This window comes from Poecilia latipinna, unplaced genomic scaffold (assembly GCF_001443285.1).
Source record: "Poecilia latipinna isolate Pla-1442-1.1 unplaced genomic scaffold, P_latipinna-1.0 Scaffold129, whole genome shotgun sequence".
Classification (NCBI taxonomy): domain Eukaryota; kingdom Metazoa; phylum Chordata; class Actinopteri; order Cyprinodontiformes; family Poeciliidae; genus Poecilia; species Poecilia latipinna.
In genome coordinates this window covers 305,470-322,956 of record NW_015112745.1, presented here as the reverse complement: position 1 = coordinate 322,956, position 17,487 = coordinate 305,470, and the positions used below count along the sequence as shown (strand labels likewise).

The following is a 17,487-nucleotide window of genomic DNA, read 5'->3' as shown; positions in this document are numbered from 1 at the left end:
GAACGTTTAGACAGACTGAGCCGGCAGGATTTAGGGCTTTACAGCCTATTTAATGAAAAGACTGTTACAAAGTGGAACGTTGTTTTTCCCCTTTTTTTTTTTTTTTTGGTTTGTTTGTTAGAACTTGACCATTTTAATGACTCAGACATGCCAGGATTCTTTCTGACTGAAAGCTTGAAGGCTCTTCTGTAAAAATCTGGGCTTTGCACACGAGATTTTGGGACCCAAGTCAATCACACTGTGTAAAAGGATATGTCAGGACTAGTATGCCAGTACACCCTTAGCAAGAATTTGCTTACCCAAGTTATCAGTACATATTGATAGTTGATGATATAATCACTATGAACTATGTTTAGAATTAGCTCTAAATTAGTTCTTGTCAGGGTTTGGTTCGGCTCATATAGATTGTCATTTGTGGTATTGGTACTCTGGGGTTTGCAATCCTTGCTTATATGTTTAATTCTCTCCTATTTTCTGTTTACTCAAATTGTATAATCAATTCCTAAAACAGCTGCTCTCATCCACATGTGTTAATGGTGTGTTTGTTGTTGGAAAACAAAATGGGGTCAATTCTGACTCACAATCAGTCTATTTAGATAATGCTTGTGACCGGTAAATGGATTGAATTTACCAGTAACAGTAACCACTCAAAGCACTTTAAACTGGAGCCAGAATTCACCATTTACACTTGCAAACCCACACAACTTGGGGTTTAAGTGCCTTGCCAACATCGACATGTGGCAGGAGGAAACTGCCTACAACCTACAACCTTCCGATTCCAAGATAATTACTCTACTCACTGAGCCACAGTGGCCCATTTTTGGCAATTTAATTGCCTCACAACAGCTAACAAAATTGTCATGCAAATTAAAGTCACTTGGCCTGTTATTTCAGCTCTACCTACTTGCGTAATCAAGAGAGAAGTAAGAAGAAAAACAATGCATTAAGCTGAAACTTCATTTCTTTGTCTTTGCTGCAAACCCATCTAGAGGCCCCTGATTGACAAAAAGAGCCTAAAGATTATGGGAGATCCATTTGTTATTGTTATTTGATTATTGGGTTACAACAGTGATTGCCTCTGTCTGCGTTACAGTGCCTGTGGCCACACACAGCTCTCCCCTTGGAGGAGAAAAGCGTCACATCTTTGTGCATGCTGCACCAAAGGCTTTCCCATATTTACTAAAGCTCTGACTGAATGACCATAAAGTGTTGCCAGGATGAGCTGCCCTCATTTCCAGGTTAATCCTTAAGCATCATTTATTTTAATTTTGATGTCAAGCATTACATGCAATATCATGACAGGTACATTTGAAATGGTTATTTTAAAAAAAACAAGAACATTTTGAGTTTTCCTCTTAAAAAATGTCTTAGTTTTATGCATCTGTCAAAAACAGGTTCCAGTTTCAATCAAACCAGTTGCATATGTAAGCTTGAAAACTCAAAACACATTTCACTTTATCAGCGTCACTCAGTTTTCTGCTGACTTTTTTAGTGTTACCTTCCTCGCAATGAGATTCTGGACACCGCAGTCTCTTTATTTGTTTTTCCTTGTAGCCGCAGATATTTTGTTCACACCAGGAGTTTGTAAAGGGCAGTCTCGAAACATTGCTCTAACAATACATTGACTTCTTTAAAGAAAGCTCTTTCTGTAAACACGTCACCTAAGATGCACATAACTTCTTTTATTTGGCCATAAAAGGAATATCTCAACACATCAACACATACAGCATTAGTCTGCAGTAAGCTCAAAACTTGCCCTTAGTGATGTGTTCATTTGACGCACTAGGCTAATCTCACTATGTTTTCATATGACTCATTTCAGGTTAATCGTAAGTGAACAAGAGGTTTGGAAAAATTTCTCCTGATTCATGAAGAAGCACAATTTGCCTTGACATGCAATAATGACAAATATTCAAATCTGAATACCCTTCTAGTACAATACAAATCTAACTATGTTCTCCTTTAGCTGTGAAAATTGCTTTAAAAGAGGAACAAATAGGCAGTGAGAGAAAATTCAGATTTGTAAACTTGAACAGAGCTAGTACAAAAAAAACAGCTACTGGGAAATAGTTTTAGTCAGGGGCCCCACTTTCAGGGGCCCCACTTTCTTACCAGTATGTGTGTTTTAAGAATGGGTGAATGTGACTTGTGCTGTAAAATGAGGTTTGTATTGTGGGTATTACTAGAAAACTAATACGTAAATTTTCATTTCTAGAAACCGCATATTTTTGTGAAGATTACATTTGATTAATTCCTTAAATTAATGCCCTCAGTGTGTTGGCAGCGAACATCTGCTCTAAACATCTGCAGAGCAACTACTACACTCTCATAAATTGCAGGGTTTAATATAAAAAAAAAGGCTAAAACATGAAGAAAAGTTTCAATTAAGATGTCTGTATACCTATGATCACAAGATATTAACTATTTCTGAAAGAACAGAACAAAAAAAAGTGGAAGACAGTGTCTGAATGGGTGGAGGTTAAAGAGCATTTTTACTTGTTACTCCATCCATCTTCTTTACACCCTTGTCCCTTAGTGGGGTTGGGAGGGTTGCTGGTGCCCATCTCCAGCTAACGTTCTGGGCAAGAGGCAGGGTTCACCCTGGACAGGTTGCCAGTCTGTCACAGGGAAACACAGAGACACATAACCATGCACACACACACCTAGGGACAATTTAGAGAAACCAATTGACCTGACAGTCATGTTGGAGGAAACTGGAGTACCTGGAGAAAACCCACACATGCACAGGGAGAACATGCAAACTCCATGCAGAAAGACCGGGGTTGGGAATCAAACCCAGAACCTTCTTGCTGCAAGGCAACAGCTCTACCAACTGCGCCACTGTGCAGCCCTACTTGTTACTCTTTTGTCTTTAAGTTCTATAAAACTACTTACCATATTTCAGAAATCTACAATCAATAGATTCCCCTCTGGATTGTTTTGTTTCTTTATCGCTTGGAGTCGTTGTTGTTGTTGTTGTTGTTGTTGTATCCTTTGTCCCGACTTTGTAAAAATAGGCCGGGGTCCAAAATAAGGTCACCTGTGTTTTCACGTAATGTGTTTTATGAAAACACCAGTCTACAACACCTAAAATATTACATTTAATTACTGAATGAATCTTCTTCTTTTGTATTAATCTATCAGTAACAAGTAGTTGTGGAGTCTGTCTGACTGTCTGTTTGTCTGTCTATCTCACTGTTGTGAGATTCAATTCTGCACTTCATTTGGTCGTTGTTAGCATGTGTTTCACACACTAAGTGGTATTCTGTTATTAAAACCACCAATTCCCTCAGGTCAGTTAGTTATTGCACCTCTAGACCTCTACAGCACATAGGAGAGCTGCTTAATAGATTTTCTAAGTGTCACCACTTTTAATTTTGCAGGAAACAAACAAGTAATGACATTTATGTCATATTTTTATTGTTACGTGCAGGTGCCGCACAGAGGAAGCTATGTACAGTTTTTAGAGCTTCAGAACATCTTATTTATTTGTTATTACCATACCCCTCCCCGCCCCCCTGTCCAGAGAAAAACCTCAAAAAAAAAAAAAAACTCAGGTAGTCGGTGTTTTTGTTTCCTGCAGCAGTTCGTAGCAAAGCCTTTGTGATAGATGCTTTTGTCTGCGCTGCTGCAGGCTAGCGTCAGCATCATGTTCGCTCTCTCCACACTTACCTTGCTGGTTCAAAGAGCAAACTGTTGTGTGAATGACTGATCGGGTTGAGTCATTCATATGCTGATGACGGATCTGTGTTTCCATTGTTTGCTGCCATGTATCTGGAAAGGAGAGGTGATCTGTAAATTTCTCTCCTGCTCAAAATCAAGTGGGTGTTTCTGTGCCGGAGGACACGTGTCTGTCAGCATGAGACGAAAGAATTACGAGTGCTTTGTTAGCTATAACCCAAAGTGCACAGTTGAGCCAGTAAAAATGTGCTTTAACTGTTACGTTTATTTAAATATATTATTTTATTTTGTACATAACAAGCCAAGATGAGCTGTCAGTTAAGTAATTAATCAGTGTTTTGCCCCAAAGTTATCCTTATCTTTAGGTGTTATTTCATTAATTCCACAGAAAGTTATTTCATGATGACATCTGTTTTGGTCAATGCACCAATTCATCCCACAGCAAAGCTCCTTCACCTGGTGTTCTCAGGCATGCAAGCTTCTCCCCTTTTCCTCCAAATTTAACAGTGTTCTTTATGGCCAAACACTTAAATTATAGTTGCATCTTCCTTTCTGTATTGTACAAGTATGTTAAGGATGAAACAGACCTTTGGTAGTTTGCAGTTTTCTTCTTGATATGATAACTGATCCCACCTGATTGTGTTCGAGGTGTTGCTTTAAAATATGCTGACAGCTGTGCTTCCGTTTCACTCAAATGTTGCGAATTAACATGTTGGAAGCCCAAACATAACTACTTTGGCTTTCCCAAACTCCCTGAAAGCAAAGTAATGTCAGTGTAAGTAAACTAAATGTTTAGTTGGATTAAATGTGAGACGGTGATGCAAAACAGTTATAAATATATTTATACAGTCTTTGTAAATATCTAGTATTAGTTGTTTTTTACAGAACAAAGAATATGCACCTCCAAAAGGACTTTGAGTGTTCTCTTGTGGTTTTGAAGTTTTGGATGAAGAATGTTTTCTAAAGAAGTCTGTTAAAACTAAAACTTGACATTAGCCTTCACAAATTAATTTTCTGCAAAAAGAAATTTTACAGATTTACCTACCAACCTAAGCGTTGTCGAGACGTTCTCTATAACCTGGGCGGAGCTCAATAATCTAAACCTAGCTTCGAAGTTTGACTCAACTTGCACATGATATGTCATTTTTTGAAATCCCATTCGTTCTTCTGGCTCAGACATTCTTGCATCATGAATATGAGGTAAACAAATTGTCTTGGCAGTAATTGTGTAGTGGTAGACGATAAAAGCCACGAATGCAGAAGTTGTTGTAAGAAATTATAAACAGTATCTGAGATGTATAAATAAAGGCTCATCGGGAATGGAGAGACATCCTTAACACTTCAAAAGCCTATTTTTTTTTTTTAAGACAGTTGACATGTTTGCAAAATGTTACACTGGTTTTGCTCTTAACGTGTGTCCTCCTATTTACTGGCATGTCTGTGGAAACTATTTGTAATATACAGTTAAAAAAAATCTTTGAGTAGGAACCAGTAAGTTTAAATATTTTACTTGAGCTCTCTATGTCTTTGTGTCCTCGAAGTCCATGAGCTGTCTGCAGACCGTAATAGTCAGGCAGAAGATGCCAGCTTTGCTCCTGATAATTCAGGTTTCTGATCTGCACTGAAGTTGAGCAGATCAGTAATTCATGACCAGTCACAGCAGCCACTAGTCAGCAGTGATGTAAGGGCTTGCATAATATCATGCCAAGAAGCTGGGTCCTGGCAGGCCTGCTGTCACACAGATCACTTACAGTGGCTTTTGTTAACTTCTCTCTGGATCTGGACGACTTCTTGCTAAGCTATAGTTGCGCTTGATTGCAGGTGTCTGTTAAACAGAGACATTGTTGAATTGCAGATGGTGATCTTTCTGTTTTTTATGGATCATTAATCATGTATATTTTAAGATAAACATCTTAACATATCCAAAATTAGGAAGTTAAAAAAAACCAAGCCTTTTAAAAGGACACACCATTTGTAAGAGAACAATTCAGTATCTCTTTCTTAATCTTTGTTGCACCGTCCACAGGGGCTTCGAGTGTAACTCATGACTCATTGGGGTAAAAGAAAGACGTGGAATGATTCCCAGACTTTCTATTTTATATGATTTGACTTTAGCAGAAACACTATCGGATGTTGTGCCAAGTCTTTTGATTGGTGAAGAACTCACATTTATCTGTAGTAGTGAGAAAAAGTCTTAGGTTTGTCTTGTTAATTTTTTTTTCTCAGCTGTTTTACTGCACAGCTGTTTTTGTTGACTTCTTTTCTCTGCTTACATCCCATTGGCATGGTCAGCATAGAGTTCCTCAAGCCTATTAAGCTTAATGCGATCTGTAGTAAGTCATGTGAAAATGGTGTTTGTTTTAGATCTGATTTTGGGTGAGAGGTAGTATTTATTCACTCTGATTCACAAAGTCCTGATTTTGATCTGCTTCTGGAGTAGATATCAGTCTGCTTAGGTATGTTTAACTTATAAAACAAAGTGAGACACAATGGACGAAAAAATATTAATTTTGGAAGTTGAGAACAACAGCATTTTATATGACACCACTCATCCTTTTTTGGCACTGGCAATCTCAAATTTCCCCACGCATGCTTCTTTGAGCACTTCTAGGGTGTGCAGCAGAGCAGAGCCACACATAGAGGGTAAATCAGAGTCTGCAGCTCCTCCAAAGGCACTTTGGGCCTGCTGGCTGCTATTCTGATGCATGCTCTTCCTTCTCTTCCTGTGACTTTTTGTTTCAAATGAAACCATGTATTCTGTCTTTCACTTCACATTTATATGCTACTTCGAGTTGGCCTATCAATGTTTTTCAATTGTGAAATGACAATTTATTTATAATGGTATGCATACTTTTTCTACAAAAAAAGAAAAAAAAAACATTAAAACAGAATTTTTTTTTGTTTGTTTTTCAGCACTGCCAGTAACTCAAACAAGAGCTCGCCCACCTGCTCACCAGTCCTGCGTAAACGTTCGCGCTCTCCAACACCACAGAGCCAGGAGGGTGAGAACATGGTGGAGAAGGGTTCAGACCACTCCTCCGACAAGTCCCCCTCCACACCTGAGCAGGTCGTCCAGAGAACGTACTCTGTGCAGTCGGCGCGAAGTGGTGGAAAGAACTCCAAGGTGAGTCCTGGGGACAGATTCCTGTTAATTTAACATCTTTTCTCAACAGATGAACAACATGTCAATGGCTCAACAAGTGGAAATTTCTCTCCAGGCAGCATCTCTTCCTCAACAGGTTTTTATATTTCAAACAATTAAACCCATATTAAGTTCAATTACAAAGAGTGGATGTAAATCTTTAAGTAGTAGTACATTTTATGGGCCAGTATGTTGTCTTAGCAATAAGAACATAATTTACCTTGATTATAGACTACTATACTTTCTAAGCAGCAGCTTTCCCCCCCCCCATTTTAGTGTAAAGAGTGTATATTTGCTTTATATTTCCAATAGCCCTCAAAATCATTGATTTCAAGCACTCTAATCACTTCACATGCATGGCCACAAGAGGATAACACCTTCATATGCGGACTGGTTCTACAAGCATCTTAAATGAATGGGTCACTCTCAGGAGCTCTGTGAGTTCCAGTGTGTTGGGCTACAACCAGTCCAACAAGGTTGTAGCCTAACTGAACAAGTCCAGTCACGAAATCTCCTCGCTACTAAATAGTCTGATATCAACTGTTAGTGATAACAGCTTGAAGTAGTTGGAGTAAAACATCAAATTAGCTACAAAATGGTAGACCACATAAAACCTCAGAGCGGGATCATCAGATGCTGAAGCCAGTTGTGTACAGATGTAACCGGCCTTCTTCACAGTCGGTAATTATAGATATCTAAACTTCTAGAGGTTTTCAGATTCATGGAATGGGATTCCACGGTAGAGCAGATGCACTTAAGCCTTACATCACCAACTCCAATGTACAGCATTCGTGTCAGTGGTGTGAAACCAACCACCACTGGACTCCAGAGCATGGAGACATGTTCTCTGAAGTGATGAATCCTACCTTTCTGTGTAGCAATCCAATGCATCTGTCTGGGTTTCTCGATTACCAGAACAACACTTTCATGACTGGATTTTACCAAAGGTAGCGTTTGGTTCGGAAGAGATTATGGTGTGGGCCTGTATTTCAGGAGCTGGACATATACCCTCAGTTGCAGTGATAGGGGCTCAAAATCATTGATTTCAAGCACTCTAATCACTTCACATGCATGGCCACAAGAGGATAACACCTTCATATGCGGACTGGTTCTACAAGCATATGATTGTCCAGCACACTGAGACATTTTGGACAAATTCATCCTTCTAAATTTGTGTAAGCAGTATGGGGATGGCTCCATCCTGCTCCATTATGATTGTGCATCGGTGCACAGCCTGAGGTTCTCGATCTCCTGAGCTAGTTTACATTTGGCTGGCCTATGCAAGTTATCTGTGATGTTTCTTCTTGTAATGGTTGTAATATTGTGATTTTACTGTGATTTTTGTGGTGTGGGCCCTAGAAATAATAGTCTCTACTATAATAGGGGCCTCAGTAAGCTTAACTCAAAGGAAAACATAGTCCAGATCTCAACTGTATAGAGTATCTCATGGATTAAGAATGGCATCCACTCAGATATATGTGTACGCGCGTGCGTGCGTGCGTGTGAGTGATAAGCACACACTGAGGGCAATATGCCTCCAGGCACTAGCGACCTGTGGCAGACAGTAGCTGTACACATACTATCAAACACTACTGTCAGGACTAAATGTTTTTTGCAGGGATAGAAATGTTGATTCATTCATTCAAGCTCTTTATATCTGTTTAACACAAAGCAGCTTTACAGGGGCTTGTCTAGATTTTTAACTAGGTTTCAGTATGTCTAAGAATGTCCATCAAGCACTTTCTCTTGAGGAGTATGACACAGAATAGTACAGCCGCCAGTGCAGACCTTGCCCAATATTTGCAGCTGTTTTCTTACGGATATTGGGATATTATCCTGTGCAAAAAAAAAAAAAAACACAAGGTCAGGCTTAAATCCTCTCGGACTCGTGCAGTTACTGTCTATCTGCAGAATCATTTGTCCCAAGAAGAAAGGCTACCATCGATCCTTTGTGTTGCCAGAAGTGATGCATCTTGATGGAATATGTTTTTGATGTATTTCAAGAGGAGAGGGTTTGAGTCATAGTTTGACTTCAGAAAAAACCATGAATAAAAAGTAGTATCAAAACATCCTTGAAGGAACAAGTTCAAAGACATAAGGAAAAAATTGTAGACAATACAAAATGACACTTTCTGTCTTATTTACATCATTCTGCAAATAAGTTAACAGACATCCATGGTCATGCTGTGTGTTTTCTCATTTTACCTAAGCCTAACTCATCCATCCTGACCTCATACATCACTGATGTTAGAAATCACTCTCTGATTGTGTTTTCTTTAAATTGTTGTTGCCTCTTCAACACAATGTACTTCTTCTCTCTTCGCCTCTCTACTGCTGCTCCATGTCACATGATAACATGTTTCATCTGATAAATACTGCTCACCTCTTCTGTTGTTTCTTTCTGCTTTCTTTTTTTTTCTTTGCTTACATTTTTCTATCTGATTTTGCTTTGTTCTTCTCTTGTTTGCATGCTAGTCTCACAAGCGACTTTCCAAAGTAAGCATTACTCTTTTTTTCTGTCTCTCCAACTTTTCTATGCCCATTCCTACACCACTTGTGTTGTGTGACGTCTTGTGAAAATGTCCAGTGTTTCACCTCTTTACCTTTAACCCATGTTGTAAGTCCATAACTGTAGCAGGGGAACTTTTCGTTTTCCTCTGTTTGATGCTGTACTTTCCTTTCTTTATCACTGTATGGATAGTTTGCAATTGTCTTATGCTGTTTTATATATCTTTAGCATTTGTAATGTAAACGGGAAGTTTCAGTATTTCTGGATCAGCCTGTGTTTTCATGCTAGTTTAATTGGAAGAGAATAACAGTAATATAATCAATGTTTGTACAGAAGGTAGAATATTAAACATTTTTAGATCCACAGTATAAATTTCTCTAAATACTTTTTCTTCTCCATCCCTTGTTTTGCAGTTTTTCTTTACCTCTCTTGACTCACTTAAATCGCTGTTACTTTTTTGGTAATTAAAGCTGTATAACTTCTTTACCACATAAATATTGACCCTGCAAATCCAACATCTTAGAAAAAAATCAACATATTTATTAAGAATCTATTACATCACTTGTGAAACCGAGATGTTACCTCATGAGGAATTTGCTCTGTTTCTAGTAGCATATGGTTGAAAAATCTCTCTTGAAAAGGCACCAAAAAAAAACGTGTCATATTTCAGTATGTTTAAATTACAATATTGCCCAAAAATGTTCAGATACTTTGAACTTTTTCCAGTTTGATTTCACAACAATCATAAACTTTTGCAATTTCTTATGGATCTTATGGAGCAGATCAAAACAAAGTGTCAAATAAGTGTGACGTGCAGGGGGAATGATGCTTTTCCTAATGCAAGTATGGGATGCATTACTTAACAGTTTCCTGGAGTCAATAGCATGATGTTGCCATGTTTTACAGTTGGAAGAATGTGTTTAGGTTTATATGCAATCCTCCCCGAAAGTTCAAGTCTTAGTAGGTCTGCAGTGTCTTACTCTTTCTAATTTTAGATCACGTATTTGCTGGTTAAGAAACAATCTCTTCACTCAAGAAACCTGTCACATAACTTTGTACTATATATATACTGAAATTAGGTGTCCTGCTCATATTGGTCAGTGCAGTGTGTTTGTGACCGTGCACTTGGAAAGTCTACACACGCACACATACACACGCACCTACACACGCACACGTGCTAACGAAACACATATTCATTTTCTGTGCTACAGTCAAAAGCTGTGTTGTTGCAGTACCCCAACTAAGACCTCTTTGGGCCACTGTGGTGGTCACATGACCCATAAAAGCATGAGGTCATCCTGGCAACGTGAGCCCGATCATCCTAACCCTAATGCAATCCAAATGAGAGTGCATTCAGCAGAAACAGACAGCCTGTGCCTCACCATGAGAATGGATTAATCATGACAGGAGTGACAGTGGTGCAGCAAAAAATCAATCAGGCTTCTCATGTAACGGCACCAGCTACATGAACAGTCAAATTTAGTTATGCGCTCAGATTTTTCTGCGTCGACCGGTGCTTTTTTTTGTTGTAGTTACTATCCTTAGAGTTGCATAAAAACTTTAAGTCTCACCTTTTACTTTCCCATCTTCCATGTCTGTCTGTGTCCATCCTACTCACTGCTTTGGTTAACTTTTGGTTTTCTCTGTAATTTCCTTTCAGTATGACAGACTTAATCTGATTAAAGTAAGGATTTTATCTTTTTTTTCACCTGACCTGCTAAAAAACCCTGCTGTCCCTTTAATAAATCCCCCAGCCCAACTCTTTCTTTGTAGTGTAGCTCTGTCCACAAAGACTTCCCTTGGACAGTGTGACTCCTTCCTGTCTTTTCCAGCGCTTCCTATCACCTTTGAAATGCTAACCAGTAGAAACGGCATTAGCACCTGGTGGTTATCCAGTTGTCTTCCAGACTTTGGGAAAGAAAACTTCTTAACACTCCCCCAAAGACTATTTATTTTCAGTTTTAAATTTTTAATGTGCTTACCTGTAAACTTTACAGGCAACTGCTACCAAGAAGCAGCAAAGAACATTGTATTTTTTTTATCAACACAGGTGAAATTATGAAGAATGTTTATAGCATTCTTACGGAGTAGAACAAAAATATGTTGGACCATAGCTAAAATCAAATCTCCACTTGTTCATGTTTCCACACAAAGCGGTACTTTTAGTGCCACACATCCAGCTTATGGGGGAAAATAGCACTTAAATAATCCAGCAAAGCATTACTTTAAAATGAAGGTAAACCCCAGTGATTCACCAAACTGTTTTTTTTTCTCTATAGTACTAATTTCCAATTATCTTTGTGGACTGACCAGCTGATACTGATTATGTCTGATTTTAATTTGATTTTCTAAAAGCTCTAACACATAAAAGAGAAAAAGGGACTGCAAGTTCTTTGATAGCGGTAATAGTTTTGACCTGAACTAAAGTAATTACACAGTAACCACACAAGATGTGGATCAAAGTGCCTCCGGTTGATGTGTTACTGCAGAAAAAAATGGTGGAAATTCTCAGCTTTGGTACACATAATGAATGAAGACAAAAATGGTCAGTATTTAATATCTGCATTACTAATCAAAGCTGATCAAGGGGGGGAAAATGTGGTTTTCAGTCTGGCCAGCCGATAATGAATCAACCTATTCATTGATTTTTTTTTTATTTTTTATTATGGGCCATGTTTTATTAGCCATTTAGGATGCTAATTATTCAAATGAATGTGTTTATATTTTTTCATTGTTAGTGTTGCTTTGTGAAAGTCCTGCTCTTATGTTGATCATTAATAACCATTGTACGGAAAGTTTGTCTTACTGAGTCATAAAATGCCACAAAGTTCACAGAATTTCAAGTCTGCAAAACACTAAGATATACTTACATAAACATTACTGTATTGATTATCATTATAACAAAAAAAAAATAATAATGTTACAGCTGCTGTTTGAACTTTATTTTAACTGTCGGTTTCATGAGAGCGTCACTTAAAAATATATATTTAAATAATATGATTGATTGGAATTACCATGTGCTTTTTAGCTTCATAATCGCAAAACTTTATGTAGCTGGTGTAATGAAGTAAGCAATTTGATAAGCAATCACTTATATTATTTATTATCATCATTTTTGTCATTGAAATAAACAGCAGAAAATGTATTTGCATAAAAGTTATGTCCACCCATTCCTATTGTACAACTTTTGTACAACTTGCCTTATCCAGTGTCAAGAAATACATTGTTATTGTGTTGCCAACACATCAGTAATGGATATCTTTGCCACTTGCTGTACCATTTATCAATTCTCTTTGGTTTTCTTTGTCAAGTAGCACATGTATATGAAAGGATAAACCGAGGGCTTATTTTTACTGCAATAGTTTGACATTACCCACCCTAAAAGAACACCCACTTTCATTTTGTTGTTGTTTGTTTGTTGAGTAGGATATGTTTTTCTTCAATTATCAGTTTAATTCATTTAAAAGGGACCATTTATACTTAATCACAATATAATTATTGTCTCTTGGTTAAATAACACTCAGCAACACAAAATCAAACATTCTCCCTTTAACATACAAGAAGATCTTTCCCCTGCACTGGCCTCCAAGTATTTCCACACTCATGCCTCTGTCACCTTCAAATCAGATTAGCCCACATTATCTCAGCGATCGTCACAGCTAGGCCTGAGGCCAGAGGCTGCAGCTCACTGTTTCTTATGGCACCAACAGAAAATAACTAAGGCTTCATGGCAACCGTTAGCCTTGTTCAGCTGGCAGTGCATGTTTTAAGTCATATTAAGTAATAAGTCCAGTTTAAGTTTTCAGCAAACTATAATGCGTCACTTTGACCCTTGTGTAAAAATTCCAACTATAGTTTGAGAACTTTTTCCAAGCAGGGAAAACATTTTGCCTATGTTGAACTTTTTGGAGAAATGAACACGGGTATTACCAGTTGTCTGTCATGCAAAACTTCATCATTTAATTCCCTTTCCTCTCTCCATGTGCAGTCCTTCACATTTTTTTTTTCTGTCATGATAAGCTGCTTCTTTTTCTTTTGGATTTTTGTTTATGGTAGTTCTACTGCAAAGCTATGTGCGGTTTCTAACATTTAAAGCACATGTTCTTTGTTAGAGATTTCTCTGCTGCCCTCTGCTGTCTGAAAACTGTAACGGACTGAAGGGTTAGAGGATAAAGTATAAGTGACTGGTTCTGAACAATTCCATATTTCACTACAGCCAAAGAACATAAATTATAATTTCTGCACTACATGGTTGAATGTCATGTGATATTTATAGAAAAAGCTGTTGAGGAAAAAACGATTTAACTTTAAAATGTGTCTTTAGTCTAAAATCTTTCTTTGACAAAAGCAAGTTTTAGCTATTTATAAAAAGTAAAAAAAATAAAAAAAAAAAATTAAAAATTCATTATGCGTGTTTTAATAGGCTTTTTTTTTTAAGCAAGACTATTTGATTTCTCCTATACATGAAAGCTAGAAAATTTACCCTTCTAAAGCAGTGGTACTTAAGTGAACCTTTAATTTGTTTTATTAACTAATAGACCTGAAATCTTTCCTGTTTTTCTCTCTTCACAGAAGAGCCAAAGCTGGTACAACGTAAGTCATCTCCTGCATTTTTTTCTTTTTTGTACAGTTTTTACTTGTGCGTGTTCATCATTTAAGGTGTGTGTGCGTGTGTACGTATTTGCGTCATGCATGGAGAGTTTCCTTTATGCGAGTTTGCTGTGCTTAGTCCAGTTCAAGTACCAAACTACTACTGGCTTACTTGTCCTGAAGACAGGGATTAACATGGCTTTAGAAAGAGCCACAGTTGTCCTTTTAATGCAGAGTAACCACAACATGAAAAGGCAGCAGGAGCACATCAACATAACACAACAGTTCATCTTTGGCATCCTGTCTAGCAGCCTTCCTCTTGAATAACAGAATAGATTTTATCCGGGTTTTATTTTTGGACCACTAGGTGGTGTGCTAAAGCTAGTTTTGACACTATTCCCTGGTCTTCTGTTGAGCAGCCATTCTTCACACTGCTCTAATTTTATACTCTGAAAAGAACACCGTTAGTTAGGTCAAGACAATGTGTCAGAACAGGTATGAGACTGATCAGCTCGGTCAATATTACAGTCCTCTGCAAAAATATTCACACCTTCTTACAATTTTTTTTTTTGACATGTTGTCTTGTTAGAACCTCAAACTACTTCATTGCATTTAAGTGACAGACCAGCATAAGGTAGCACATGATTGCAAAATGGAAGAGAAATTATATATTTTTGCTGTGCGGGTTGGAAATCAAATTCTTCACATCACCCTAAGTAATTATTACCCACAATGAAATGTGATGGTGGCAGCATCATGCCATGGGAATTTTTTTCTTCAGCCTGAAAAACTAGGGGAATATTCAAAGACAACATGTAAGCAGGAGAAAGACCCAAAGCATACAGCCAGAGCTACGATAATAGGTTTTAGCCTGAAGGATAGTCATATGTTAGAATGACTCAGACTAATTTAAATGGAACTTTGGAGTTGTGACTCGCTGTTTGAATTTCCTTTGTACCTAAAAATTGAAAGTCCACGAGTGAGGTAATTTACACTTTGCGATTATCCACCACTTTGTGTTGGTCTTTCACATAAATTCCTGATGAAATACATTGTTTGTTTCCTAAAGTCGTTGTAATGTGAGAAAATGTGTTGAAGGGGTGTGAAACTATTTTCTAGGCAGTTATAAGTCATACATTATCCAGGAGTGTTCTTATTGCAGTTTCTTCCCCTCTTTATTTTCCTTATTTTTATTCCCTGTGTGTGCGTTCTTCCTCTCTCTCCCAGCATGAAAGACAGCACATCATGAGAGTAAGCATGACTTGTATTCTTGTGCAACCGAGATATCTTTCTCTGTCTCTATTTTTCAGCTGAGGGGAATTGTCATATCCCCACTTCCTGTTTCCCATTCCACTAAGTTTGCTTAGCGTTGTTACCGCCCACTGCAAGCCACAACTTGGAGGAAGTTATTGGGATATGTTGGAAGAAACAGACATAAGCCATTTTCCAACAAAAGCTACATTAATTGCACAACTTCTTTTTCTAATGAAAATATAGTATTTTAAATGGATTTGTATATGAAGGTCTTTTGGACTCGCCTGAACGTCTGTCTGCAACCACCCTTCTATTTGTGGCATGCAACAGGTGGCGACAAACACTCTGAGCACTTCGCTGTACTAAACAATTCGGCAAATTGCCGGAAGGGCTTTAAGACGAACCGTCGGAATGATGCATGGTGGTTTGAATGTAGGCTTGTCTCCATCCAGATTGACATGACACTACAATGTCTTGGTGTGTTAGAAAGAAAATACAGAAGTCTTCCCACTGATAATTTGCAAGAAGACTTGACCTTCAGAGCATGGACTTCTCTTACATTTTTATTCACTCTTGAATAGTATAGCAAGTAGCAACACACAAATTAGAGTGGCTGTTGATTGGACTACGCTTTTGATAAAAGCCGCACATCTTCTAACATCGTTCTGTAACTAGTATTAACTTCAATTTTTCACATCATTAATTGCTCTGGCTAACTATATTATTCACAAATACCGCAAATGTGAATTTGTGAATTTAACAAATTAGCTTTCTTTGTTTTAAGTCTATGTATATTGTATGTGTGTGTGTATTTTACCCTAATTCTTCCTGTATAAATTCAACCATGTGTATGGTTCTGAACTCAAACATATTTTTTAGAGTGCCATTTGGGATACACATAGATTAATAAATTCAAACAAACTACTACGTGAAGTTTGTAGAAAGATACACCAGACACTTTAGTAAGGTCTTACTGTTTAAAGGCCTTTGTACCAAATTTTGAGGAAATGTATTTGAACCTCTGAATATCCAGAAAGTAAAACCATTTTTCTAAATAAAATAAAAAAAAATCTGCTCTCAATTCTGGTATTTGTCAAATCAAAGCAAATGTGGTGTTCCTAAATAATCTCAAATAGAAAAAGTTTAGTCTATTTTAAAGTCGGACAATTTGTATAAAAAGACACACATTTTTCTTTACTGTTAATGTATATATATCTGTTTTCAATTCCTATCATATTAATGAATGTTCTGTCTCTAGGTCTATAACTGGTGTGCTTTATTTGCATGTCAGCCTGTGTGTGCATGCTTGCAAGTGCACCACTTTTCAACATTAATTACCTCCATTATCACTTTTACCCTTAGGATTAAACAGCCAGATGTTCTAAAATTTAATATCAGCTCATTTCTCTCCTCTTTGTTTGGTTTGCATCTACACATGTTTGTTGCAGTGACTTCCCTGGTTACTAGAATGTTAGGATCAAGACAGCAAACACCAGCAAGCAGTAAAACCAGTGAGACTAGAATTTAATGTTAATGAAAGCAGTTTGTATCTGCACTAATAAAATCAACAAACCTTCTTTATTGACTGAAACACATTCCCATATTTTATTGGGATGAACACACGATCCTCCAGTGCACGCCCTGGATTTCAGTACCAGTCTCCTGCATCCCCTACTGTTTGTTCAGCAGGTTAATAATAAACCAGATCAATACACACTATGTATCTACAGATGTACGTCATCCCTCTGCTGGTGCAGTCACTTGAATTCTGGACATGGCGTCCGTCACAACGGCCCCTTTCTTTGCCATGTTTATTAAAGAAGAGGGAAAGAAATAATGAGACACCACAAACTTTTGAGAAATTAATCCTCACAGACAAATTTAGCCGACGCAAAGGAGTTTAAGCAATCGTCCAACTTAAATTAGTCTTTTATTCATTGTCCATTTGACTGTGGGAGCTAAAATTGTGCAGATATGGGTTAGACATTTTGGTTCGTCCAGCAGGAGGCACAGCAATTCAAACTGTTTGTTTTTTGGTCTTTCTGTAAAAGCCTCTGAGACCTACAGAGCTATTCCATACCTTCCTGTCTGCTGAAAAGTTTCAAGTTTACAAAAGTTGGGCTACAGGCTCTCAGATTGTTTTGAAGGGGTGCCAAAATTAGAAGCAGTGAGCGCCCTAGATCTTCTCAGAGGGGGTGTCAAGTATCAGGAAAACAGGGAATTCTATCAATTCCAAGGCGGGAAGAAGCACTTTTATAACCCCCACTGCCTTTGGCTTTGGTTTGAATCTATGCGTACAGTATTTATAAAA

At 37.7% G+C, this 17,487-nt stretch overlaps 1 protein-coding gene across 13 annotated transcripts in view; it reads left to right on the top strand.

Annotated features, from left to right (window-relative positions):
• The window catches only part of gramd1bb (GRAM domain containing 1Bb), a 121,602-nt gene that overhangs the window by 86,181 nt on the left and 17,934 nt on the right, over positions 1-17,487 (top strand). For 8 of the 13 annotated variants that reach the window (XM_015028591.1, XM_015028590.1, XM_015028597.1 and 5 more), the window contains 5 exons: positions 6,595-6,805; positions 9,299-9,319; positions 10,993-11,016; positions 13,905-13,925; positions 15,150-15,173. In XM_015028591.1, the coding sequence (XP_014884077.1) occupies positions 6,595-6,805; positions 9,299-9,319; positions 10,993-11,016; positions 13,905-13,925; positions 15,150-15,173 (301 nt within the window). The remainder of the gene's footprint in view (positions 1-6,594; positions 6,806-9,298; positions 9,320-10,992; positions 11,017-13,904; positions 13,926-15,149; positions 15,174-17,487) is intronic. The other 5 variants (XM_015028593.1, XM_015028592.1, XM_015028594.1 and 2 more) reach the window with 5 other exon arrangements.